At 34.5% G+C, this 25,278-nt stretch overlaps 2 protein-coding genes across 2 annotated transcripts in view; both read right to left on the reverse strand.

The window, feature by feature from the left end:
* dixdc1b (DIX domain containing 1b) overlaps nt 1–7,749 on the reverse strand; it is a 41,471-nt gene extending 33,722 nt beyond the window's left edge. The window contains exon 1 of the mRNA XM_073824382.1: nt 7,529–7,749. Coding sequence (XP_073680483.1) covers nt 7,529–7,588 — 60 coding nt within the window. The 5' untranslated portion in view covers nt 7,589–7,749. The remainder of the gene's footprint in view (nt 1–7,528) is intronic.
* A 7,330-nt stretch (nt 7,750–15,079) lies between these two features.
* Nucleotides 15,080–20,197, reverse strand: LOC141293048 (E3 ubiquitin-protein ligase rififylin). The gene is made up of 4 exons (XM_073825092.1): nt 19,739–20,197; nt 19,447–19,657; nt 15,384–15,407; nt 15,080–15,287 (listed from the first exon to the last, which is right to left on the reverse strand). Exons 1-4 carry the CDS (start codon nt 20,144–20,146, stop codon nt 15,103–15,105), a joined length of 828 nt encoding a protein of 275 aa, XP_073681193.1. The 5' UTR covers nt 20,147–20,197; the 3' UTR covers nt 15,080–15,102.
* Between the last annotated feature and the right edge of the window lie 5,081 nt (nt 20,198–25,278).

A 25,278-nucleotide genomic window follows, 5' to 3' on the forward strand; every position in this document is an offset into this window, starting at 1 on the left:
AAGGAGAGCCAACAAAGATAAATCTGGTCATCTCAGCACTGTATCAGAGAGACAGAAGGCGGAACTTCGCATAATTAAATGTTTGCAGGAGAGTTTCTACAAGGATGAGTTGAGAGAAATAAAAGCGGGAAGAAACGTTTCGTCACACAGCGCATTGTATCCTCTTGACCCTTTTCTGGATGAAGATTGTGTACTTAGGGTGGGAGGAAGGCTTGGACGTTCAAGTTGCTTAGATTCCGTAATGCATCCTGTAATCATTCCAAAGAATCATCAGGTCGCACGAATGATCGTTGCTCACTTTCACGAAAAAGTTATGCATCAAGGAAAAGGATTCACCCTAAATGAGATAAGATCTAATGGTTTTTGGATCCTAGGAATCAGTAAAGTTGTGACATCCTATATTAGAAATTGTGTTATTTGTAGGAAGCACAGAAGGCCTGTTGAGGAACAGAAAATGGCTGATCTTCCTATAGAAAGAGTGGATCCATCACCTCCATTTATGTATACCGGCATGGATTGTTTCGGCCCATTTTTCATCAAGCAAGGACGAAGTATGCATAAAAGGTATGGCCTTCTTCTGACTTGCCTTTGCTCTCGTGCTGTGCACATCGAAATGCTTAACGATATGACAACGGACACCTTGATAAATGCTCTGCGCTGTTTCGTCGCCATAAGAGGCACTGTTCAACAACTAAGATCTGATCAGGGGAGTAATTTCATAGGAGCAAAAAATGAACTAAAGGTTGCACTTAAGGAAATGGACATCGAAAGAGTAACAACCTTCTTGTCAGGAAAACAATGCGAGTTTATCATGAATGCACCTCATGCAAGCCATGTTGGTGGCGTATGGGAACGCCAAATTAGAACAGTAAGATCCGTGCTAAATGCAATTCTTGTATCTCATCCCGGAACTTTGGATGATTCATCTTTAAGGGCCTTCCTATACGAAGCAATGGCTATTGTAAATAGTAGACCGCTAACTGTCGATTGTTTGAATGATCCCAAAAGTCTAAGACCAATCACTCCGAATCATTTACTCACATTAAAATCAGCTATCACTTTGCCTCCACCAGGTAAATTTGTTAAGGAAGATGTGTATGCACGGAAAAGGTGGAGACGTGTACAATTTTTAGCAGAGCAATTTTGGAGTCGTTGGCGTAAGGAATATCTTGTGAACATAGCTGCTCGACAAAAATGGAATGTGTCTAAAAGAAATCTTCAAGTCAATGATGTTGTAATGGTCAAAGAGGAAAATTTACCAAGAAGCGAATGGAAGCTTGGAAGGATACAGGAAGTCATTTTTAGTGGTGATGGACTTGTAAGAAGGGCTAAGATACTCCTAGGCGATTCAAAGCTTAATGCAAAGGGCAAGCGTGTAAATAAGCAGTCCATAATCGAAAGACCAGTGCAGAAACTTATTTTATTAATGGAGGGACATTGATGTTTTTATTGAAGTATTTCTCCTCAAGATGAAAGTCATTATGGGAAAACATTTTGAAATTTCTATGAGATGTATATTCGTATATCTTTTGTAAATTTGAGGTCATGTTTAAGAGGGAAAAAGGTGTGTGTGTATATATATTAAAAAATTGTAAATAACTTTAAAAAAAAAACAAAAAAAAAGGGACATAACTTTTAAAAGAAAAAAAAGAGAAAAAGGGGTTGAAAAAAGGGGTTTATAAATATAAAAATGTTTTATAGGAGGAAATCATTCGTGCTTGTGCTTTTAGAGTGAGATTTGCACTCTTGATTTGGTGGGAGTGTTAATGACTTTGTTGTATGTTTTTGTGATTCATTATTTATTTTCTTTGTTTTCATAATATTTGAATTTGGTGTTATTTCGTATAGCATTTAATTGCATTTATGTTATGGTAATGAGAAGTCTTTTATTGTGAAATATATTGGCGTGAACGGATATAGTGCGAGTACGCGCTAAACATTTGAGTACGGAACGAGACCCAGACGCACATGGTCATGGCCTCAAAGGTTTACGGTTCATAAGGAGTTTAGCTCCTGGTTTAAATGGAGAACAAGGTATTTTGACTTCTTGTTATCTTTATTTCTATTTTGTTTTATTGTAGCAAAATTATTTGTTTGCTGTTTGTGTGATTATCTAGTTATGTTTAAATGATGTGTTTGTTTATTTATTTGTGTTTGGTTTTGAAATGTTTGTCTTAAGGTTTACTAATTTTGTTGTTTGTTTGGTTTTTCTTTGTACAAGCTCTTACGTTGATCCTCAATCTGGTTACTTGATGGTGTACGGCATGAAGTGACGACTTATGTGACGGATGTGAATAAACTATGAGGATCATCAGTTGGAGAGTCGATTTTTTTTTATTGAACCAGGGAGCTACATCATCCAAGATGTTCATGTCTTTCTTTCTTCAGTCAAAAATAAATTTGAGGAAAACATAGTGGACTTCAGTCAGGATCACTGGGTTGAAGGTCCAAATTGCAGTTTCAATGCAGCTTCAACGGGCTCCACACGATCCCAGCCAAAGAATAAGGGTCTTATCTAGTAAAATGATTAGTCATTTAAAAAAGAAAAGAGTAATTTATATACCTTTTAATCACAAATGCTCGTCTTGCACTAGCTCTGCATTCTCAACTTCACATATTACGTAATCACGTTGGAAAGGTCACACGTGACGCAGACAGAAGTACCAACCCAGTGTTTACAAAGCGAACATGCAAAGAAAGTCAATCCTTTACAAACAACATTGTCAAAGGTTTTTCACCCAACCCTATCTTTTTAATCAGAGTACATAGAAGAACGAACTAACTACACATGACCTTTTCACCACGATTACGCAATGCGTGAAGTCGTAGATGCGCATTGCAGAGCCAATGCAAGATGAGCATTTGTGGTTAAAAAGTATATAGATTTTATATTTTTTTGGAAAATGACCAATTGTTTCACTAGACAAGACCCTTATTCCTTGGCTGGGATCATGTAGAGCCCTTTGAAGATGCATTGAAACTGCTATTTAGACCTTCAACCCACTGATCCCCATTGAAGTCCACTATATGGATAATAGTCTTGGAATGTTTTCCTCAAAAACCTTTATTGTTTTTTGACTAAAGAAAGAAAGACATGAACATCTTGGATGGCATTGGGGTGAGTAAATTATCAGAAAATTTTAAGGAGTGAACTAATCTATTAAAAAACCTTAGAATGGTAGTTGACATCAAGTGTCACCTTGACAAGTCTGCTAATAATCTGGAAAGCTGTGGGAAAATCTTTCCTGGGCCTCAACCTCCGAACCAACGTTTAGTTCACATCATATGTGACCCTGGACCACAAAACCAGTCTTAAGTCGCTGGGGTATATTTGTAGCAATAGCCAAAAATACATTGCATGGGTCAAAATTTTAGATTTTTCTTTTATGCCAAAAATCATTAAGAAATTAAGTAAAGTTCATGTTCCATGAAGATTTTTTGTAAAATTCCTACTGTAAACATATCAAAATGTAATTTATGATTTGTAATATGCATTGTTAAGAACCTAATTTGGAGAACTTTAAAGGTGATTTTCTCAGTCTTTTTGATTTTTTTGCACCCTCAGATTTCTGATTTCAAATAGATGTATCTCGGCCAAATATTGTCCTATCCTAACAAACCATACATCAATAGAAAGCTTATTTATTCAGCTTTCATATGATGTATAAATCTCAGTTTTGACAAATTTAACCTTATGACTGGTTTTGTGGTCCAGGGTCACATATGCCAACACGTGCACATTCAAGAAAACACATGCACACCAAACTAAAGAAAACAAAATGAGCTGTGCATTTTTCACGAGGACCCTTCATGCACAGTAGCATTTACTGATTTGCCACATGGTGGGCTGATGAACACAATGCAAACTCTTTCTAAAGCATTTCTGTCTCACTTCAATCTAACAGTGGCCCAAAGTGACAGGCTTCCCAGCTAGAACAGCTAACACTGAGAGCTTTCAGCACAGATGCACTGTAAGATGCTGACTATGCTGTAAAACTGGAAGGTAGCAGTAGTCCTGCATAGCTAACTGTACAAATGAGCTGTCTGTTCCCACAGTGACCCAAAAGACGGATACATCTCAATCACTGGAGCCTGCTGTATTCTCACCTTCACATTCATACTCTAGGTGGACCTTAAATATCTGTAGGGATTGAGACAGCGGGGATTCATAACAAAAAATCAATGATGGTTTGAGAACAGCGCTTGACGGTTTAATGGTTACAGCCGGAAGGCAGGCAGATGTAGAGCACTCAGTCTTAGGTAACATCAGTAGGGAATGTCTGACGGTAGTGCACATGGTTACAGAAATGGCATAATATGCTTAACATCTCCTCCCACACTTAACACCATTTATAAGAGCATGAAACAGTAATCTCCACAGGTTAAAAATACTCTAACACTTATTTACAGGTAGATCCTTTATATAAATTATACATACACTACCAGTTAAAAGTTTTTGAACAGCAAGATTTTGCATGTTTTTTTTTTAAGAAGTCTCTTCTGCTCACCAAACCTGCATTTATTTGTTCCAAATACAGCAAAAACTGTAGGATTTTGAAATATTTTTTCTGTTTAAAAAAAAAAACAGTTTTCTATTTGAATATATATTTTTAGCATCATTACTCCAGTCACATGATCCTTCAGAAATCATTCTAATAATCTGATTTTCTTCTCAAAAACATTTATTATTATGCTGAGAACAGCTGAGTAGATTTTTTTCAGGTTTCTTTGATGAATAGAAAGTTTAGAAGAACAGCATTTATCTGAAATAAAAACCTTTTGTAACATTATAAATGTCTTTATCATCACTTCTGATCAATTTAGAGCATCCTTGCTAAATAAAAGTATTAATTTCTATTTTTTTTCCAAAAGAAAAACAAATTATACTGACTTCAAGGTTTTGAATGGTACAGTGTATAATGTTACAAAAGCTTTTTATTTCAAATACATGCTGATCTTTAGAGCTTCATATCCATTAAAGAATGTACTTGTTTTAAATATTGATAATAAATATTTCTTGAGCATCAAATCAGCATATTAGAATGACTTCTGAAAGATTGTGTGTCTGAAAATTTAGCTTTGATCACAGGAATAAATTTCATTATAAAATATGTTTAAACAGAAATCAGTTATTTTAAATAATAAAAAGATATTTCAAAGTTGTACTATTTTTGCTGTGCTTTGAATAAAATAAATGCAGGCTTAATAAGCAGAAGAGACCTCTTTAAAAAAACATAAAAAAATCTTACTGTTCAAAAACTTTTGACTGGTAGTGCAAGATAAAAAAACTATTGTGTTATTCAAATCAAAATTGTAAATTAATGCTGCACTAGACTGATATTAATAAAATATAGCACAGTAAGCATGGTAGGTAGCTGACTACATGTACAGCACAATAGCCGACTGTGTCTCCAAGCCAATCATGCTGCCAAAAATGCTGTCAAGTATGGCAGCTCACTAAAAAAAAATCAGTTTTTGCATTAGTAGAACTGTGTATCCCATTGTTTAACAGCTGCCAGACTATTCTTTTCTCTGTTTGGACTGTTACTGATATTTTACTGCTAACAAACAATTAAAATGATCACTTTTATTGTGCAAACTTGGCTATGCACATGGCATTATTTGTAGTTTATAAAATTGCATTCATCATTTCTTGTTTCAATGTTCATAATTTCATACATTTTTTCATAATTTAAAAACATTTTTGTTTAACAATATGCAATTGTGATTCCTGTTTAAATGCATTTATATAACATATAATATACATACAACACACAATATAAATATTTGTGTGGCATTAAACAGAATTATGTCTCCCTTTGCTTAACGGCTGTTAAAAAGCTGTCGCTTTTATCATGTAAACTGTGGTATATAATAATTTATAGTTTACTGCTGGTCTTTTTTTTATTCATAATGTCCTCAACCAATCAACCCTGTTTCAGTATTCATAACTGCATATGTAAAACGTATTTTCAAAGCATTATTTCTGCTATTGTAATTTCCATGTAAATGCATTCATACCACATACACTACCAGTCAAAAGTATTTGAACAGTACGATTTTTTATGTTTTTTAAAAGAAGTCTCCTCTGCTCACCAAGTCTGCATTTATTTGATCCGAAGTACAGCAAAACCAGCCATTCGGAAATATTTTTACTATTTAAAATAACTCTTTTCTATTTAAATATATTTTAAAATGTAATTTATTCCTGTGATCTGCTAGATTTTCATCATCATTACTGCAGTCTTCAGTCTCATGATCCTTCAGAAATCATTCTAATATGCTGATTTGCTGTTCAAAAAACACTTACTATCATTATTAGCAATATTTAAAACAGTTGAGAATTTTTTTGATGAGTAGAAAGATCCAAATGTCAACACTATACCATATATGCTTGGAGTTTTTTGTGTTGGAGAAAGAAATTATAGAAAATTCTTTAATTATGGAAATTAAAGATTTTTTTTTTTTTAGCAAGGATGCTTTAAATTGATCAAAAAGTGACAAAGTCATTGATAATTTTGCAAAAGATTTCTATTTCAGATAAATTTTGGCCGCCTTCAACATAATAATAATAAATGTTTTTATTTGAGCAGCAAATCAGAATATGAGAAAGATTTCTAAAGGATCATGTGACTGGAGTAATAATGCACAGAATTCAGCTTTAAAATCACAGGAATAAATTACATTTTAAAATATATTCAAGTAGAAAACCGTTATTTTAATAGTACAAATATTTCAAAATTTTACTTCAATAATCAAATAAATGCAGGCTTGGTGAGCAGAAGAGACTTCTTTAAAAAACATAAAAAAAACAAAAAACTTACTGTTCAAAAAATTTTGATTGGTACTGTACATTATATAAACATATTTATATATATTATGCGTCTCTTTGTAAATCCAGGATTAATAGGATTGTTTCTCCCATTGTTTATTAGCTGCCAAGACTATCTTTCTATCGGATTAGAAGTCTTATGGACTGTTACTATTGAATTTATGTTTTTTTGGTTGTGCAAACTAGTTTATATATGCCATAATTGTGACATTTGACTAGCTATTTTTATTCGGTAGTTCCAATATTCATAATTTTATCATTCAAAGCATTTATGCAAATATAATTCTTATGAAAACGATAATATAAACATATATGCACTTTAAATTTGGTATTTGATTTAAATTCGATATGCAGCTTATGCACATATGGTACAAGGCTTTTAGTCAGCATAGCTTTATGAAATTTCAACTGCTAATCAACAAATTCTGACTATAAATAAAACTAAAAGGCTCTAATGCATGAAATAGCTACTACATTCAAAAGAACCTGCTAACTCTTGTTCTACAGCAACAACTCACAGAAGACGTAAACAATACAATGCGTCGCACTCTCCAGAGTTTCTTGCGTAAAACGCTTGGTAAGTTGGGACAGCTAATGCTCTGAACTTTTTAGTGAGCCTTTTCCTAACAGAACCTAAATGAGCAAATGAAACGGATCCACGTGTGAACAGACACTAGGTTTTAAGGGGTTCAGTACCTCATTAGGACCCTCCTGCAGCACGTCAAGCAGATTTCCTTTAGACAGGGATGCGATCATTCTTCTGACTTCACATCAAGGTGAGAGGAGCGTGAGGAAAAAATGCTAACGTCCTTAGTCAGCGACAGTGTTTTAACCGCATATCGGAGGAACTGAGGTAAACAAAGGAAACTACAGAAGGTACCTCAACCAAGGCGATGGCCATATGTGCCACCCCGTTAGCTCGCTAGACCTGAAACAGGATACGAGGTGGACGCGGATGGGGAGACTTATGCGCATGCGTGCGCAGCAGCTGCTCCACGGTCGTTATGACGACGCTTGAGCTTATGCTGGCTTTCTGTCTCTAGCTTCTGCATTGTGGAGTATATACTAGTCTGGGACAGTCAAATCATGAACATTATGGCTGTTATATTTTGAAATGACTCATTTGAACGCAAAGGACAGTAGCGGTGCTCTTGTCTGACAACCACACCCTGTTGTCCCAACTTGTTTAAAAGCACACCACACCAGAATGTGTAAAAATCATGATGTGAAATCTGAAATTCTGTATGCAGTTTGTTCTGGCTTCTTTGTGTAAAGCCCCATTAGACCACATCCTTCCTGCCTGCTTCATGCTTCCTGCTTCTGCCTCTGCAATTTTTTATATACAAACTCAAACTTATAACAATTACAAGTATTTAAATTATACAATTTGCTTAATTATAAACATCACTATAGAGATAAAAGCCTACCTCTACAATTAGGCCATATTTTGTCTGTTTATTTTATTTAACTCAAATGTCTGTCTCCCCCTGCTGTAGGAACTGCAACTGAGATAGGAAAACATGATTCTCACAAAACCAGTTATAAGGATCGATTTTTTTTCTTTCCCTTGATGCATGGTTTGTTAGGATAGGACAATATTTGTCCGAGATACAGCTATATGAAAATATGCAATCTGGGGGTGCAAAAAAATCAAAATATTAAGAAAATCGTCTTTAAAGTTGTCCAAATGAAGTTCTTAGCCATGCATATTACTCATCAAACTTTAAGTTTTTAAATATTTACGGTAAGAAATTTACTAAATATCTTCATTGAATATGATCTTTAATTAATATCCTAATGATTTTTGGCATAAATGAAAAATCAATCATTTTAACCCATACAATGTATTTTTGGCAATTGCTACAAATATACCAAAGCGATTTAAGACTGGTTTTGTGGTCCAGGGTCACAAATAGCCAATAATACTGATAATAATTTGCTGTTTTATCATTTTAAATGCAACACTTTTAATGTTTAAAAGCATTCAAAGCATTATTTTTACAATTGTAATTCCATGTTGGGGATCAGTAAGATTTTGTATGGTTTTTTTTTTTTGTTTTTTTAAGACTTTTATGCTCATCAAGACATTTAATTGATTGAAAATACAGAAGTGGTTTTCTATTTTAATATATTTTCAAAATAGAATGTATTTCTGTGATGCAAAGCTAATTGTCAGCATCATTACTCCAGTCTTCAGTGTCACATGATCTTTCAAAAATCAATCTACAATCAATCTATATTTTAAAGTAGTATATTAAAATAGAAAACTGTTATTTTAAATTGCAATATTACTTTTTTCTGTATATTTGATCAAATAAATATAGAGCTTTGATGAGCATCTTATAATCATCATTATCATTTGTTTAAAACGTAGGCTATTTATTATAACGTTTTATTAATGGCATAATAGCAGATAATCAGATAATATTCAAACATTTAAATGAGTCTCTAACAAAGACTGTGGCTTTATATTATTATTATTTTGTTTAAAAAAACTTAATTTAGTGACTCATTTAAATAATTAGTTTCATATGCCTTATGGACCTCATAAAAATGCACAGGCTCATATAGCAAAAAGTATTTAATTAAATTTACATTTCTCACATTACGAGCTAAAGTCCTTTAGGATTACACCTGCCTTCCACTTTAAGCTTTTTATGTAACTTAATCATCATACAGATACTTACAGATTTCTCCACAGATGGTGAATGAAGCATCTTGCTGATCTACAAAGTGATAAACGTTTTATGATTTTGATTTGTTCATTATGTTAACACGTGAAACGAACCGCTTGATGATGGAAACTCAGCCAACTCTCTCCCGAGAGACTTTCATCACTTAAACTTCAAGACATTAGTGTTTATTTAAACGGCTAAATACGACTTAACATCCCAAAAAGAGGAAAAAATATTACAACTTAAAACCACTTGTAACGTTAAAGACGAGCGGGCTTGTTAAACGTTCTCAGCAGCCTCTCAACGTTAAAACTACTTAGCGTTAGCATTCATAACTTTATCGGAACGCAGTTCTCAAAGTTTGAGCGACCTACCTTGGGTTTCTCCCGTTTTCTTAACGATGTCATTAGTGAGTTTGTTAATCCACATTCATGTAAATATAGTTATTCATTTCAACTAGTAGAAAGTAAATCACAGCAGCAGACTGCTGAATCTGCACCGGTCACAGTTTCTATGGTTACCAGAAACAGAAACACGTCTAGTCCTACTTGATTAAAGTGCTATTACAAATTTAAATTGGTTTTCTGATTGTCATTTGAGTGGCTTTAAATTTAATAGCGATAAGTGTTTTGAGAGGATGAAAGGGCAGGCTAACTTTATCTTCTGTAGTATGATTTTATTTTATTGTTTCGTATTAGTGGCCTGTGGCTCCCCCTGCTGTAAAAACTGCAAATTGTCTCTAAAGTTAATTTTAAAGGTCCACTGAAGCGCCTTGAAACACGCAGCGTTATTCTATGCGTTTACGTGCTTTTAACTGAAACAAAAACATATCGCCCAGCCCCGCCCATTTATTTTGAATAGCCAATAGCGTTCCATTTCTATCTGCTCGGGCCAGAGCCGTTGAGCTCGGTAAAGCCGCATTTGTAAGCTTATGACCGCCACAGACTAATAAATTACCCCACAAATTCAATATGAAACTTGCTAAAACGAAATAGTGATCATTATCATGCTGAGGCTGTGTAGTTTAATACATGCCGACCGCACATATGAGCGCTTATGATCTGCTCCGCGTCTCTGTGTAGGGGGCGGGACACTACGGACTCTAGAGAGCATTTGATTGGACAGAACGTTTGATGAGAAACTGAAGTGCACGGTGATATCATCCAAATCCTTGATTCATATTGGCGGAAGTGACGAGACTGTAAGTTTTGAATGCCCATATCTTGTAAACGCGAATTTTGTCGTTGTTTTGAAGCACACTAGACTATAGATAATCTTAAGGCTAATATATTCATACTAAAAGCCAAAAAACTTTAATTTTGATTTCAGGGGGACTTTAAGGCTGTTAGAAAACACAAACTTCTATCTACCTTCTTCCTGTAAGAGTAGGTGCGACCATTTGTAAATTTAATGTGGCTTCTGGTCTTCGCGTCCAGCTATTTTTAACTGTACAAAACAGCTCGTTTTGCGGCTTGATATTGCATATTGGTGTCTTAAAATATTATTTTAATGTATTATCTTAATTATGAGCACACTGGTTTGTAGTGCAAACAGTTTTACTGTTTACTGTACTTTATAGCACTTACCTCACGATTTGGTCAGTTACCCGGATGCGAGGCCAAATTGGAGATACTCGGATTAAAACAAGGAGAGAAGGATTTAGTAAGTTGGAAAAGGGCGCAATATTTTGACAAACTGAAGTTAATAGGTGGTAAAGATACGTATAAGCAGTATTAAATAGGATATTAGCCTAATATTTCACCTACTTAACTGGAAACAATAAGAACAAACACGAATGTTGTCAAGATTCTTGCTCTGGTAATCCTGGTTCAGTTTGGCAAACACCTTTTGTTCCTCAGACAGTTTTTTGCACTCTTCTCCTTTTTTGTTATAACTTTTGGCAGTCTATAGTACTCCAAATGTTTTTCCCGGTCCGACTGATTAGTACAGCCCAAAACGTAACAATAGTTGACCATTTTTAGCAATAATCAGGAAAATTTGCAAGTTTAGTTCAGTTCAGTTCAGTATAAACCAGAAAGCTTACCCATAGGCTTACTTCTGTGCTAAAGAATAAAGTGGATAATTAAAGCATTGAATCAAAACCAAATAGTTATTCAAATTAATCCACAAGTGACACATGTTCAGCTGTTGTATGTTTGTTTATTGATACAAAAAAAAAAAAACTAAAACAAATATTCACACAAGAACAACCATAGGTAGTAACAAAATTTAAAAATATATAAATTTATCAACAATTATAAACCTTATCACCTTCCAATGTAGTGTTTTACAGAAATACAGTATTTAGCACATCAGGCTCACTGCATATTAAAAGACAATATTGGCAATCTGACATGCTAAGTTAAATGATAAATGTTTACTCCATCCGGAACAGCATTTTGAGTTATCAGTTGACTTGATTATATTTCATACAGTTGAAAAGAAAGTCACAGTCTCAAATCATCTAAAAACAAACAAAAGCAAACAGGATACACAAAAGTTAATACAGAATCCAGTGTCTCCAACTCAACCTGGAAAACTTCATTCAGGCATTTCTAAGCACCTTTCGATTATCTTTTTCTTTGCTCATGCATGCAGAGCTCTTATATATATATTTTTATTTTTTTCCTCATATGCTTATTTTTTTGTAATAAATATTTCTCTAGATACACATCCAATGTTTTACTTGACTAAACAGTCAATTTCTCAGTGCTGCATTCATGTGCAAAGACACTTTAGCTTCCGAATAATGCTAAAATCCACTTTAAGTTTTAATTAAGCTTTAGATCATATTTATTTGTGTAAATATTGAAATCTTCAGACCGCAACACAACCTACTGATATTTCAAGGGATATAACTCCACTTGGCACATACACGCACACACATATTTGGGCACCTTTGCTATTACACAAATAACATAAATTAGATTTTGATGAGAGGTGTATACTTAACATATAAATCTCATCCTGCCCATTTATTAGTTTTTTTTTTGTTTAACTAGAGCTGTTAAAGCACAAAATGAAAGCTCCAAGCACCGCGGAACTGAGCAGAAATTTACACCCAATTTTTTTGCTACTGTACGTGTCTGTTCAGTGTTCATCATCACCTTATTAAAATATTGTGGTTAGGTTATGGATGTTCATGCTGGGTTTGGACTGACTAGACATTTGCAATAGCCAGTGAAACGATAGTGAGTAATTGAGATGTTTTAAAGTTTTATAATGTGGCTGTTTGATTAATAAATATGCAAATACATAAAACACAAAGCTATTAAAATATAGAATATGTACAGGTTGCATATCCTGTCAAAAAGCCTCTTATAATAACCAGGAAAATTTAAAAGATTAACTTTTTGTTTAGAAGATCGTCTGTGTTTTAGAGATGGACTTAATGGTTTAGACGGATCTTAGTGCCATCTACATTCAGCTCAAGAAAGCAAGGAATCAGAGATATGCATCAGACGAAGATTTCAAACAGTTTTGATACATTCGCAAACTTGCAATTACTTTTTGAATAATTAAAACATCATATCTCCAGTCTTCAAGTTTAAAAATTAGAGTTTTTGAGAAAAAAAAAAAAGTACAATTATGATTGACGTTTATCACTCTGTGAAAACTTTTTATTAGGTTAACACACTTTATCATACAACAATAAATGTAGGCAGTAATGAGCACCTTGACTAACACTGACTTGTTAGTAATACTAGTAATGGTGGAAAACTATCCACCGGTGTAATAAAACAAAGAATGTACTGAAGCCAGAAAAGGTTTCTTGGCAGTTTGGAAGTACTGGTTCTGCCTAAGATATGGATTTAAGACCAAAGCATGAGACAGTCTGTGATCTAAAAGTGCACAGAGCCTGGAAAATAGCACCTACTCACTAGAAACAAGTACCAATATTGGTAGCGTGCGTAATAGTTAAAGGAACAGTTCACCAAAAATTAAAAATCATTCTCAGGTCATCCAAGATGTAGAGTTGGTTTCTTCATGAGAAAAGATTTGGAGAAATTAGCTTCACCTACTCGCTGCTGGATCCTCTGAAGTGAATGGGTGCCGTCAGAATCAGAGTCCAAACCAATGCTAAAAACATCACAATAATCTACAACACAACTCCAGTCGCTCATATGGAAGAAAAAAAATCCATGCTTATAAAAGTCTAAATGATGACATACTTAAGTCATAATTACAAGTTAAAAAAAGTCGAAATTATGATTTACTTAAATCGAAATTATGAGATAAAAAGTCAAACTTCTGACTTAGTTAAGTCATAATTACGAGATAAAAAGTCATTAGTCATAGGAGTGGTCTAATGATTTTTATCTTGTATTTAGTCATAATTTCGACTTTTTATCTCATAAATATGACTTAACTAAGTCATAATTATGACTTATGACTTAAAAAAGTCGAAATTATGAGATAAAAAGTCAAAATTATGACTTAGTTAAGTCGACTTTTTAATCTCGTATTTCTGACTTAAGTCATCATTTCGACTTTTTATCTTGTAATTATGATTTAATTAAGTCATAATTTTGACTTTTTATCTTGTAATTACGACATTTAAAGTCGACTTAGTAAGTCATAGTTTCGACTTTTTAAGGCATGGAATTTTTCGGACCTGGCGGAAACGGGCTTCCATACGCTCAAGAAGAAAAGTTGCATGTTTGTAAGAAACAAATCAATCATTAAGGCATTTTAACTTTGCTTCTGGTCGAAATATGAGTCTATAATTCATAATAATGCTTCCTCAAGTGAAATAGTCCATCCCATGTTGTCTTCTCACATCAAAATCCATTGACATATTTGTTTGGACTCTAATCTATGCATATTTCTCTCTTGATTCACTCTGTGGTTTAAAGTTAAAACATTGTTAAACATTAATGATTCGCTAAGGAGTCGCTAAGATCACTTGTGAATTATTGTGATGTTGTTATCAGCGGTTTGGACTCTCATTCTGACGGCACCCATTCACTGCAGAGGATCTATTAGTGAGCAAATGTAATGCTTAATTTCACCAAATCTGTTCTGATGAAGAATCAATCTCATCTCCATCTTGGACGGCCTGAGGGTGAGCAAATGTAATTTTTTGGGTGAACCATTTCTTTAACCAAGAGTGGAATGACCCTTGAATAGGTCACATTACAGTGGTGATTTAACTATTGTTAACTATTCCAAATCAAAATTAAAGTCAACCATCTTACCCTGTTTTCACATCCTAGAAACTTCCAAACATGTTCAACTCTTTTAAATGTGTTCTTTACATCATCTCAACCTCTAATTAACATCCATAATTGATGCAACGTTTTCCTTTAAACCTTGTTTGCTTATTATTTACATACAGTAAGGATGGATATACAGTAAAAATCCTTACAATGAAATAAAAAGTGCAAATGTCAACAACAAACCTCGGACGCTACAACTTAAACACTGTCACTATGTAAAAAACAAATAAGTGCTTTTAATCATGTAAACTTATAAACAAAGCAGCAAAATGGAACATTATCAAAAAAATGTGAGCAAACGTTGACAAAATGTTGCTCAATGTGTGAAAAAGCAACAACCTGTAGGGGGGGCAGTCTGTCTCTTTGCACCCGAATTTCACGATCTGAAGACGTGCACGGCTCGAACCACGTACTGTCGGCAGATGGGACACTCGTTCATGCGTTTCCCACACTTGCTGCAGGTCACCATGTGGCCGCACTCCAGCAGGACGCAGTCAATGGGGGAGTCCATGCAGATCTTGCACAGGTTCTCCTCCTGGCCGCTGGGCTCAGCAGGATCAGCTGGAAGAATGGGAGAGATTTAGTTATCAGATACAAGTACAGTAGTTTTTAATATAGCATTTTGGGGCAAATTGCCACAGTATGCATGAAACATACCTGCTTCTGTTTTTGTATTTGAAACTGAAAGTAAAAGAAAGTGCAAGAGCATCAATTTCAGTAAATTTGAAAAAACAACAGTATATACACTATCATGATTCAAAGGGATAGTTCACCCAAAAATGTAAACATGGACTATTTTAACATCCTTACTACGTTTCTGAGCCTTGACCGTGGTAGGACCCTTGCTGTCTATGGAGGGTCAGAGAGCTCTCGGATTTCATCAAAAATATCTTAATTTGTGTTCTGAAGATGAACAAAGGTCTTATGGGTTTGGAACAACATAAAGGTGAGTAATTATTCACAGAATTTTCATTTTTGGGTGAACTGTCCCTTTAACTTACACTACTTTTTAAAAGTTTGGGACTGGTAAGATCAGTAGGAACTTCTTTGTTGAAAGAACACGTATATGCTCATCAAGGCTGCTTATTACAAATTAAAATACTTGCTTATTATTTTACTATTTTTAACATGTAATTTATTTCTGTGATGGCAAAGCTTAATTTTCAGCTGCACGTCATGATTTATTTTGAATTAGCATTTTTTTTGATGAATGAAAAGCACAAAAGAACAGCTCTTGTTTGAGTTTAAAACTTCTGTAACATTATAAATGTCTTTACTGTCACTTTTGATCAACTGACTGCATCCTTGCTGAATACAAGCGGTAATTTCTTTTCTTAAAAAAAATCTTTCTGACTCTCAAACTTCTAAATGGTAGTGTATATAATTTAGGATGCTTATTACAGTCGGATGCTGTCATTCTACTTGTTTGGAAAAATAAAATACACACGCTAAAGCATAAAACTGTAAAACGTTTCAATGGGCCTCATTCATGAAACACAAGCAGAACAGATTTTGTATAAATCATTCATAAAGCTGCTGACATGAATCTTTGAATGAATTCAAATGTATTTTCAACATGTTAGTTGGCACGAAAGAAACGTACACCTGCTTTCTCCCACGTGTAAATGCTGTGTAAAATGTTCTTTTTGGGAAACCATTCACACTGAATTTTAATGCACTACCATAACAATAATTCACAAGCTTGTTTGCCCTGTCTTTTTTTGTAACTGTTTAACTTTGGGTAAAACCAAAGTCCCTTTCAAGGACAGTCTGTTCACTCGGCAGTCATATTTGCAATGCCCCCTGGCAGTTCATCCAAGACTAAGTGCTATCTAAATCTAAAATTTTAAAAACTGCTTGCTGATTAACTTGCAATTAAATTACATATTTCAAATCAGCAAACAAAATCTGAAATGAACTGCCCCATGAATGGTGTTTTTTATGCTCAAATAGTGATTAAAATTTCGCAGTTGCTTTTTGCATTTCTCCCATTCATAGTATAGGAGTGAACCGTCTTTGTATTTATTTTCTTTCTTTCTTTTTTTTATAATGCTTTATTAATTCAATGCCACAAAAACAAGAGGTCCGTCTTTGTATTTCTATAGTCTTTGGTAAAACGCAATGGTTGTCACTGTCACTTTTTAACCCAGCCATCCAATCAATGGAGGAGATTATGTCTTATAATTCTGATAAGAAAAAACAACTCGTCATTATCTCTTTTCTCCTCTGCTTAAAATCATGAGTTTATACCTCACACTTCTGCCTTTTTCGCCCCGGGATTGACAAACTTGCTATTGTTGAGTTAAATTTTATTAATTTTAAGTTATAAAATATGAGATATAAACTAGCATAATATAGATAATATAGGTAAATGTAAAATGGGTTTAAATAGTATTTCATGCTGTAGCTGTAGGGCTAATACATTATGTCCCCTATGAACTGCATATTTGAATATTATGTAGACCTATTATTTAAATCAAATTCTTTAAAAGTAGAGTAATTATAGCAGGTTTCATCCATTAGCCTGTCTGTTTAAACGTCTGCGTTTAGCTTCAAATGGCGACTTTGACAAAAGTATTCTATACAAATGATTTGCATTCCGACATCTTACATTGCTGGTTACTTAATTTTTATATTCACTAATATTCTTCAAAATGAGATATAGTAATACGTTCTTTCATTGATCATAGCAACCAAAGCATCTCAGCTGGAAAAAAACGCTGTGCCACCAAAACGTTCTCAAGCGCCACCCGCTGGCAGTTTCCAGAAGCCTGTTGTTTTTTCAGTTGGCTAAAAACACTTTGGTGGACACACGTTAATTGAATAACATGTTATGGATATGTCCTATTACTTTATTTTTGCATTTATGGATTATACTGAAGCCAAACTTTAGAAAGGAGTCCAGAATATTCCACAGCGTTCCTGGACACGTAACGTACGTAGTTGTAATTCATAAACGGGGATTATGCTAATTGTGAATGAGCGTGCACGTATAGAGAGTTTTCACAATGTGACATCAATCGGACATATTAGCTGCACTGAATGTAAACAATGCCACTGAACCGAAAGAAACTCACATATTTTGATGAGTATTGCTGAAAATGGTAAATTATATTGTAATGTTTTGGGCTGTACTTATAAGTCGGACGGGGAAAAACATTTGGAGTACTAGACCGCCAAAAGTTATAACAAATCAAGGAGGAGAGTGCAAAAAACTGTCTGAGGAACAAAAGGCGTTTCTGATTGGCCAAACTGAACCAGGATTTCCAGAGCAAGAATCTGAACAACCTTCGTGTTTGTTCCTATCATTTCCAGTCAGGTAGGTGAAATATTAGGCTAATATCTTAATTAATACTGGCTCATAAATATCTTTACCAGCTATTAAGCTATTAAGTTTGTTAAAATATTGCACCCTTTCCTGCTTACCAAGTCTTTCTCTATATGATTCAGCAGCTTCCACATGTTTTTTTCCATGGTTTAGACAGCATAAATGAGCAGAACAACATATTCAGTAGTATATTAACCGTGCAATCCATGCTGTTGTTTACATCCGAGTGTCTCCAATATGACCATGCATCCAGGTTACTGACCAAATCGTGACATAAGTGCAAACCCTCTATTTACAAATAATTTCAAATTCACATGTTTAAAGGATTAGTTCACTTTCAGAACAAGAAGTTTACAGATAATGTGCTCACCCCCTTGTCATCCAAGATGTTCATGTCTTTTTTCTTCAGTTGTAAAGAAATTATGTTTTTGGAGGAAAACATTTCAGGATTTCTCTCCATGTAATGGATATGTATGGTGCCCCCAAGTTTGAATTTTCAAAATGCAGTTTAAATGCAGCTTCAGAGGGCTCTAAACGATCCAGCTGAGGAAGAAGGGTCGAAAGGTTATTTTTTTAAACAAATTGACAATTTATATACTTTTTAACCTCAAATGCTTGGCTTGTCTCGTCTCTGTGATGCGCATGCGTAGTCTGTGTGATCCAAATCGTCCTACAATGCTGTATTACCTGTTTTTAAAGTTTGATCTGCTTTGTATGTTCACTTTGTAAACACTGGGTCTGTACTTCTGCAGCGTTGTAGGACAATTTTGAAGTTGGGGAAGAAAATGAGACATAGCCTAAGTGTATTGACCCGGATCTCACAGACTACGCATGTGCATTGCAGAGACGAGACAAGACGAGTATTTGAGGTTAAAAAGTATATAAATTGTCAATTTGTTTAAAAAATAACCAATCATTTTTCTAGATAAGACCCTTCTTCCTCAGCTGGGATTGTTTAGAGCCCTCTGAAGCTGCATTTAAACTGGATTTTGGAAGTTAAAACTTGGGGGCACCATACATGGAGAGAAATCCTGAAATGTTTTCCTCAAAAAACATAAACATCTTGGATGACAAGGGGGTGAGTACATTATCTGTAAATCTTTGTTCTGAAAGTGAACTAATCCTTTAACTATCAAATCTGACGTTTACGAAGTGTTTGTGAATCCAGAGTTTTCAGGAAGGTCTGTTTTATATGCAAATCCCTTTGAATGTACTCATATATTTATGCAAGTTTCATGAATGAGGCCCGTTGTGTTTTAGAATTCCATTATACATTAATTAAAACAAACTAACAATCAAAACTGCAAGTTCTTGGTTACCAACCCAGATCTTTAAGCACTAGGCAACTTTATCACTATTATAGTTTCACAGTGTTCAAGTCGAAAGACGTACCCAGGTTGTGAAGGTCTTTCTGGTCATTAAAGAGGTGGGTGACCTTCTCCATTAGTTCCCATTTCTCACAGCAGCCCTGGTAGTTCACAAAGTTACGTGCCAGAATCTCCTTCAGCTGCCGCACGCTGAGACCTTCGATGTCCTCCACTCGGCTCAGGTCAGACAGAGAAGCTCTTCTGCTGTGCACCAGCGTCTCCTCACTGTCTGTGGACTAAGTGAAGTGCAAATAAAACATTAATACTAATATTACTGCTACTACTATATTCAAACATACAGCATGTTTGAGTCATACCTCTTCCTCATCATCTTCATCATCTTCTTCACCCTCTTCATCTTCTCCTTCTCCATCTCCATCTTGATCACCATCTTCTTCCTCTTCCTCCTCCTCCTCGTCACCCTCTTCATCCTCATCCTCATCCTCCTCCTCCGTGAGGGCTTCAGACTCTGCAAGAGCATGGGAAGGCAGAGGAGCCGCAGACGGCTGTGAACGGGATTCGGCACTGCCACTCCCCCTGGGAGTTTGTTGAGCCAGCACCAGCTCCACCAGCTCCTCCTTCTCTCGGCACATCTGCGTGGGGGTTTCGTGCAAGTGGAGATAGTCACGGAGGTCTTTTACCTTCAGCCTCATCAACTCTGCCCGTTCGAAAAAGGTGCAGTGGAGCCGCTGACAGGTGTGGCACATCCGCGGCCGGAGGTCCATCTGCACTGAGCAGCGGCTGCAGAAGTTGTTTTTGCAGTCCACGCAGACATGCTATGAAATGGATTGAAATCAAAAAATGCTCAAATCCAATTTTTGCTGTAATTGCAGAATATGAGTAGATGTAACCTGATTTACCGTTCTTACGGTGTCAAACTGGCCTCCGCAGGCCTTGCACAAGTGTTCGGGTGGTGCTGGGAGGGGGCTGGAGCCCGAGTTTGTGTAGGCCAGGTGCCATGAGCTGCCGTTTTCTTCCACGGTGGCGGTGATGTCCACACAGAGCAAGCTATAACATAAGGTCTGCACAAGCCATCCTGCCCATACCACAAAGTATTACTTACAAAAATATAGACCAAAATATGTGTATGGTTTTCTTGGAGTCAATATATGGGAAACAAAACTCTATTTGGCTCTATATTTGAAGAAGTGACCCTATTAAATCAAGTGTTTTAAGAAACATTTCAATATTGATAAGCCAGTGTAACTAATAAAATAACTACAAATCAAATTGGATAAATATAAATTAGTTAGTGTAAAAATTTTCATCTTCATATTATGGTCAATCTAACCTGTTTTTATCTTGTAGCTTTTCTTAATAAAATTAAATTTTTTGTGAAACTTTTTTAACTAACCTTGATAAGCATTTTAATAGGGTTATCAACCAGTATGAATTATATACTGCTATAGTATTTATTTATATTTTGCTTTTATTTTAATATTTTCAGGTTTCATTAAATTTCAGTTTAGTACTTTTTTTTTTTACATATACATTATTAGTCAAATGTTTTTGGACAGTAAGATTTATAATGATTTTTTAAGAAGTCTCTTCTGCTCACCAAGCCTGCATTTATTTGATCTAAAGTACAGCAAAAACAGTAAAATTCTGAAATATTTTTTTCTATTTAAAACAACTGTTTTCTATTTGAATATATATTGAAGTGTAATTTATTCCTGTGATTTTAAGCATCATTACTCCAGTCACATGATCCTTCAGAAATCATTCTAATATTCTGATTTACTGCTCAAAAACATTTATTATTTTTATTATTATGTTGAAAACAGCTGAGTAGAATTTTTTTCAAGTTTCTTTTACGAATAGAAAGTTCAGAAGAACAGCATTTATCTGAAATAGAAATCTTTTGTAACATTATAAATGTCTTTATCATCACTTTTGATCAATTTAAAGCATCCTTGTTAAATAAAAGTATTAATTTCTATAAATGTTCCATAATGTTCAGATAAATGCTAATCTTTAGATCTTTCTGTTCATCAAAGAATCCTGAAAAAATGTACTCAACTGTTTTAAATATTGATAATGATAATCACCATGTGACACTGAAGACTGGAGTAATGATGCTTAAAATTCAGCTTTGAAATCACAGGAATAAATTACATTTTAAAATATATTCAAATAGAAAAGAGTTATTTTAAATAGTAAAAATATTTCACAATATTACTGTTTTTGCTATATTTTGGATCAAATAAATACAGGCTTGGTGAGCATAAGAGACTTTTGACTGGTAGTCTATGTTTCTATTTAGCATAACTTTATTTCTGTTTTGGTAATTTTAGTAATTCAATAGTAATTAATTTTATAATTTTTTTTCTAATTACCATTGAGTTTTTGAGTTAATTTTTTTCACCTAATATTTACAGTATATCTTATTTTATTTCAAGTAACCAAAATGATTTGGTCAGCATACAGTTTAATTTTTAACAGTAACAGCACTGTTATTACCAAGTGTTTTATATGTGCCTATGAGAATAATTCGCCATGATCAAATACAAACAAAACAACGTAAATATGACTGTTCATTTTGGCCCTGTTCGTTTCCCAAAGAAGTAATGGTAAAGTGCATTACTACTGCGATTGCTCTACTGAACATTATTGTGATGCATTAAGACATTTAAATGTATGCATGAACCAAGAAAGCTGCCTACCAAGACTGCTTTGCTATCATGGGCGTTTATGATGTCCAAAAATGCTGTCTAGATAGGCAGAACACAGGTTTTGAGACACAGCCATAGACTGTATCTTGCAGAATGTAATGATGGTAACTGAATGCATATACGATCTTACCCAAAATATCCGTTGCAACGTCCTATTACAGCCATAAAATATACGTTTAATCAGGAACGCATAAACGATAAAATACTAAATGAACGAGTACGCTCTGTGCAGAAATACAGGTGAAATCGCTCTGCAGTTCCCTTGACTAACGCAAAGAAGTATGACGCCAGAACGTGTAATCACGCGAGAGGAGCCGGCGCCTGGCTAAACGAGGGTTTCTTTCGGTGTTGCCATGTCCGCATTTTCCATTTAAATTCATTTCATAAACATAAATAAATACATACATGAAAACTAACTAAATTTAATAAATATATAACTAACATTAACAAATTCTGTATTATCATTGTAAACACCACAATAAATCAAAGGAAGTGTATATATATAAAACACAATAAATACCGAAATATATGAAAGCAAATTCTAACAAATTAAATTAGACTAAAGGTGATTATTTAATATATAGCCTATTGCAAGTAATTTAAAGAGTTAAAGGTATTCTTTTTTCAGATACTTTAAGGACTGGAATTAAAGTTTAAAATATTTTGAAATACCACAAAACAATATTTGTTTCTCGATTTTTTTTTCTTTGTAGCGGGATTTGGCAACACAATTTTTTCTTCCTCTCTTGTGGTTTAGTGATAATCAGAGTTATACTGCCATCAACTGGGCTACAAGGATGTACCATAGACTGTAGGGCTGTACATAATATCTCTGTTTCTTATATATTTACTCCACAATTCATTACGTTCAGAATTAATATTTTTTTTGGGTTTGTTTTGTTTTCTTTGGCATTCAGATTTTTGTTTTATTTACGCCTTTATGTTACTAATCAGTTTTTTTATATCTATCTATCTATCTATCTATCTATCTATCTATCTATCTATCTATCTATCTATCTATCTATCTATCTATCTATCTATCTATCTATCTATCTATCTATAATCTAGATAGATAGACAGACAGACAGGCAGACAGACAGACAAAAGATAGATAGATAGATGATAGATAGATAGATAGATAGATAGATAGATAGATAGATAGATAGATAGATAGATAGATAGATAGATAACGTGGAAAATCCTAATCTTAAACACATTTCAACTTAATTGCATTTACACACGCCTAACTGCATCATGCAACATAGATTAAAGGATTTAGGAATCTGAAGGAGCTATACTGAAGGAGCATTTACTGTACACTGTCGTACAGCCAAACAGGGGAAATAAGTGGTCCTTTCTGCACCAGAAGAGTGCGCTGTTTCTTTAACTTTGGTCCTATTGATCCAGAGCTGCTCAGTCAATGTCCAAACAACCACTAGATTAATCTAGAGAGGTCAATAGATAAGAGGTGATGCCCTCAGTCGTGATGACCCTTGAGCAGAGCCGCTGGTTCGGGCTAACTCGGTAATCAGGTTACCTACTGCAAATCCTGTTTGAGTCGGCTGTTGGGTGTAACAAGTGGATTGTGCCTGACACGTTTATAAGACTACGTGGTTAAGAGGAAAGTGCGGGCATTAGCAACAACCACACATTGTGGACTTGCGATACCATTTAATTGTGTATGATCTGAAACTAGGTATTGCTAAGACTAATATTGTCAATGTTAATATCAGTCAAGTAAATTATTATTACTACTTTTGCGTATTAGAGTGATAAAATAAGAAATTATTGCCTTATTATTAACAAACTCTACTACTAACATTAAAGACTAGCTACTAAAACATTAGCAATCGGCCGCATTGGTGGCACTGAATGTAAACAATGCCGCTGAAACGAACGAAAGTCGCATATTTTGCTGATTCTTGCTTTTGAAAATGGATAATTGTATTGCTTTAGGATGTACTAAACAGTCGGACCGGGAAAGACATTTGGAGTGACAGCGAAAACTTCAAATCAAGGAGAAGAGGGCAAAAAAACTGCCTGAGGAACAAAATGCGTTTGTGGTTAGCCAAACTGAACCTGGATTTCCAGGGCAAGAATCTTGACAACATTCATGTTTGTTCTTATCGAAATATTAGGCTAATAGCTTAATTAATACTGCTTATACATATCATTACCAACTATTAACTATTAATATTGCACACTTCCTGCTTAACAAGTCCTTCACTATATGATTTAGCAGCTTCCACATGTTTTTTTTCCATGATTTAGACAGAATAAGTTAGTAGTACATTAACCATGCAATCCATACTGTTGTTTATATAGATCAGTGGTTTTAACAGAAGAGGATGTAGGTACATAAAACATGTACCATAAAATATGTACCAAAACGACATATTTTACAGTCACTGTTATGCAGATTGATCATAAACACAGCTAAAAAGCTTCCTACCACAGTGGCCATCCTTCACAAAACAAGTTTTATCACAAGTAGAATGCAAAATGTTTCAATACAAGCATTTCAGTCAAATGGAATTTATGCAGTATTTAAAACTTTTAACCCACGAGAGAAAATCAACCCGCGGCAACATGTTCAAATCAGCCCAATTATGTGGAAAAAATGCGGATTTGGCAACATCCAACAAAAGCTTCATCCAAGGCGATTTAAATACTCTGCATATTGATAGCGACTCCGTGATGTGCGAAAATTGTATTCAATATTAGAATGTTATAATAATCAAAAATTAGAATGCGAGTGCGGGATTAAGAAAATAGTCCCACGCAAGGCTTAAAGGAGTAGTCTACTTTCATTTCCAAGATGTTCGTGTCTGTTTATTCAGTCGTAAAGAAATGGTGTTTTTTGAGGAAAACATTTCAGAATTTCTCTCTATATAATGTACTTCTATGGTGTGTGCGAGTTTGAACTTCCAAAATGCAGCTTCAAAGGGCTCTAAATGATCCAGCTGAGGAAGAAGGGTCTTATCTAGCAAAACGAAAGGTTATTTTTTAAACAAATTGATAATTTATATACTTTTTAATCTCAAACGCTCCTCTTGCTGAGCCAGACGCTAGACAAGACGAGCATTTGAGGTTAAATAGTATATAAAAAGTATATAAAAACGCACACAATGAATGGCGACTGTAGAAAGCAAATGCCGAATCTCGGACATTTTGGGCAATTTAGG

Source organism: Garra rufa, chromosome 19 (assembly GCF_049309525.1).
Source record: "Garra rufa chromosome 19, GarRuf1.0, whole genome shotgun sequence".
NCBI classification, from domain to species: domain Eukaryota; kingdom Metazoa; phylum Chordata; class Actinopteri; order Cypriniformes; family Cyprinidae; genus Garra; species Garra rufa.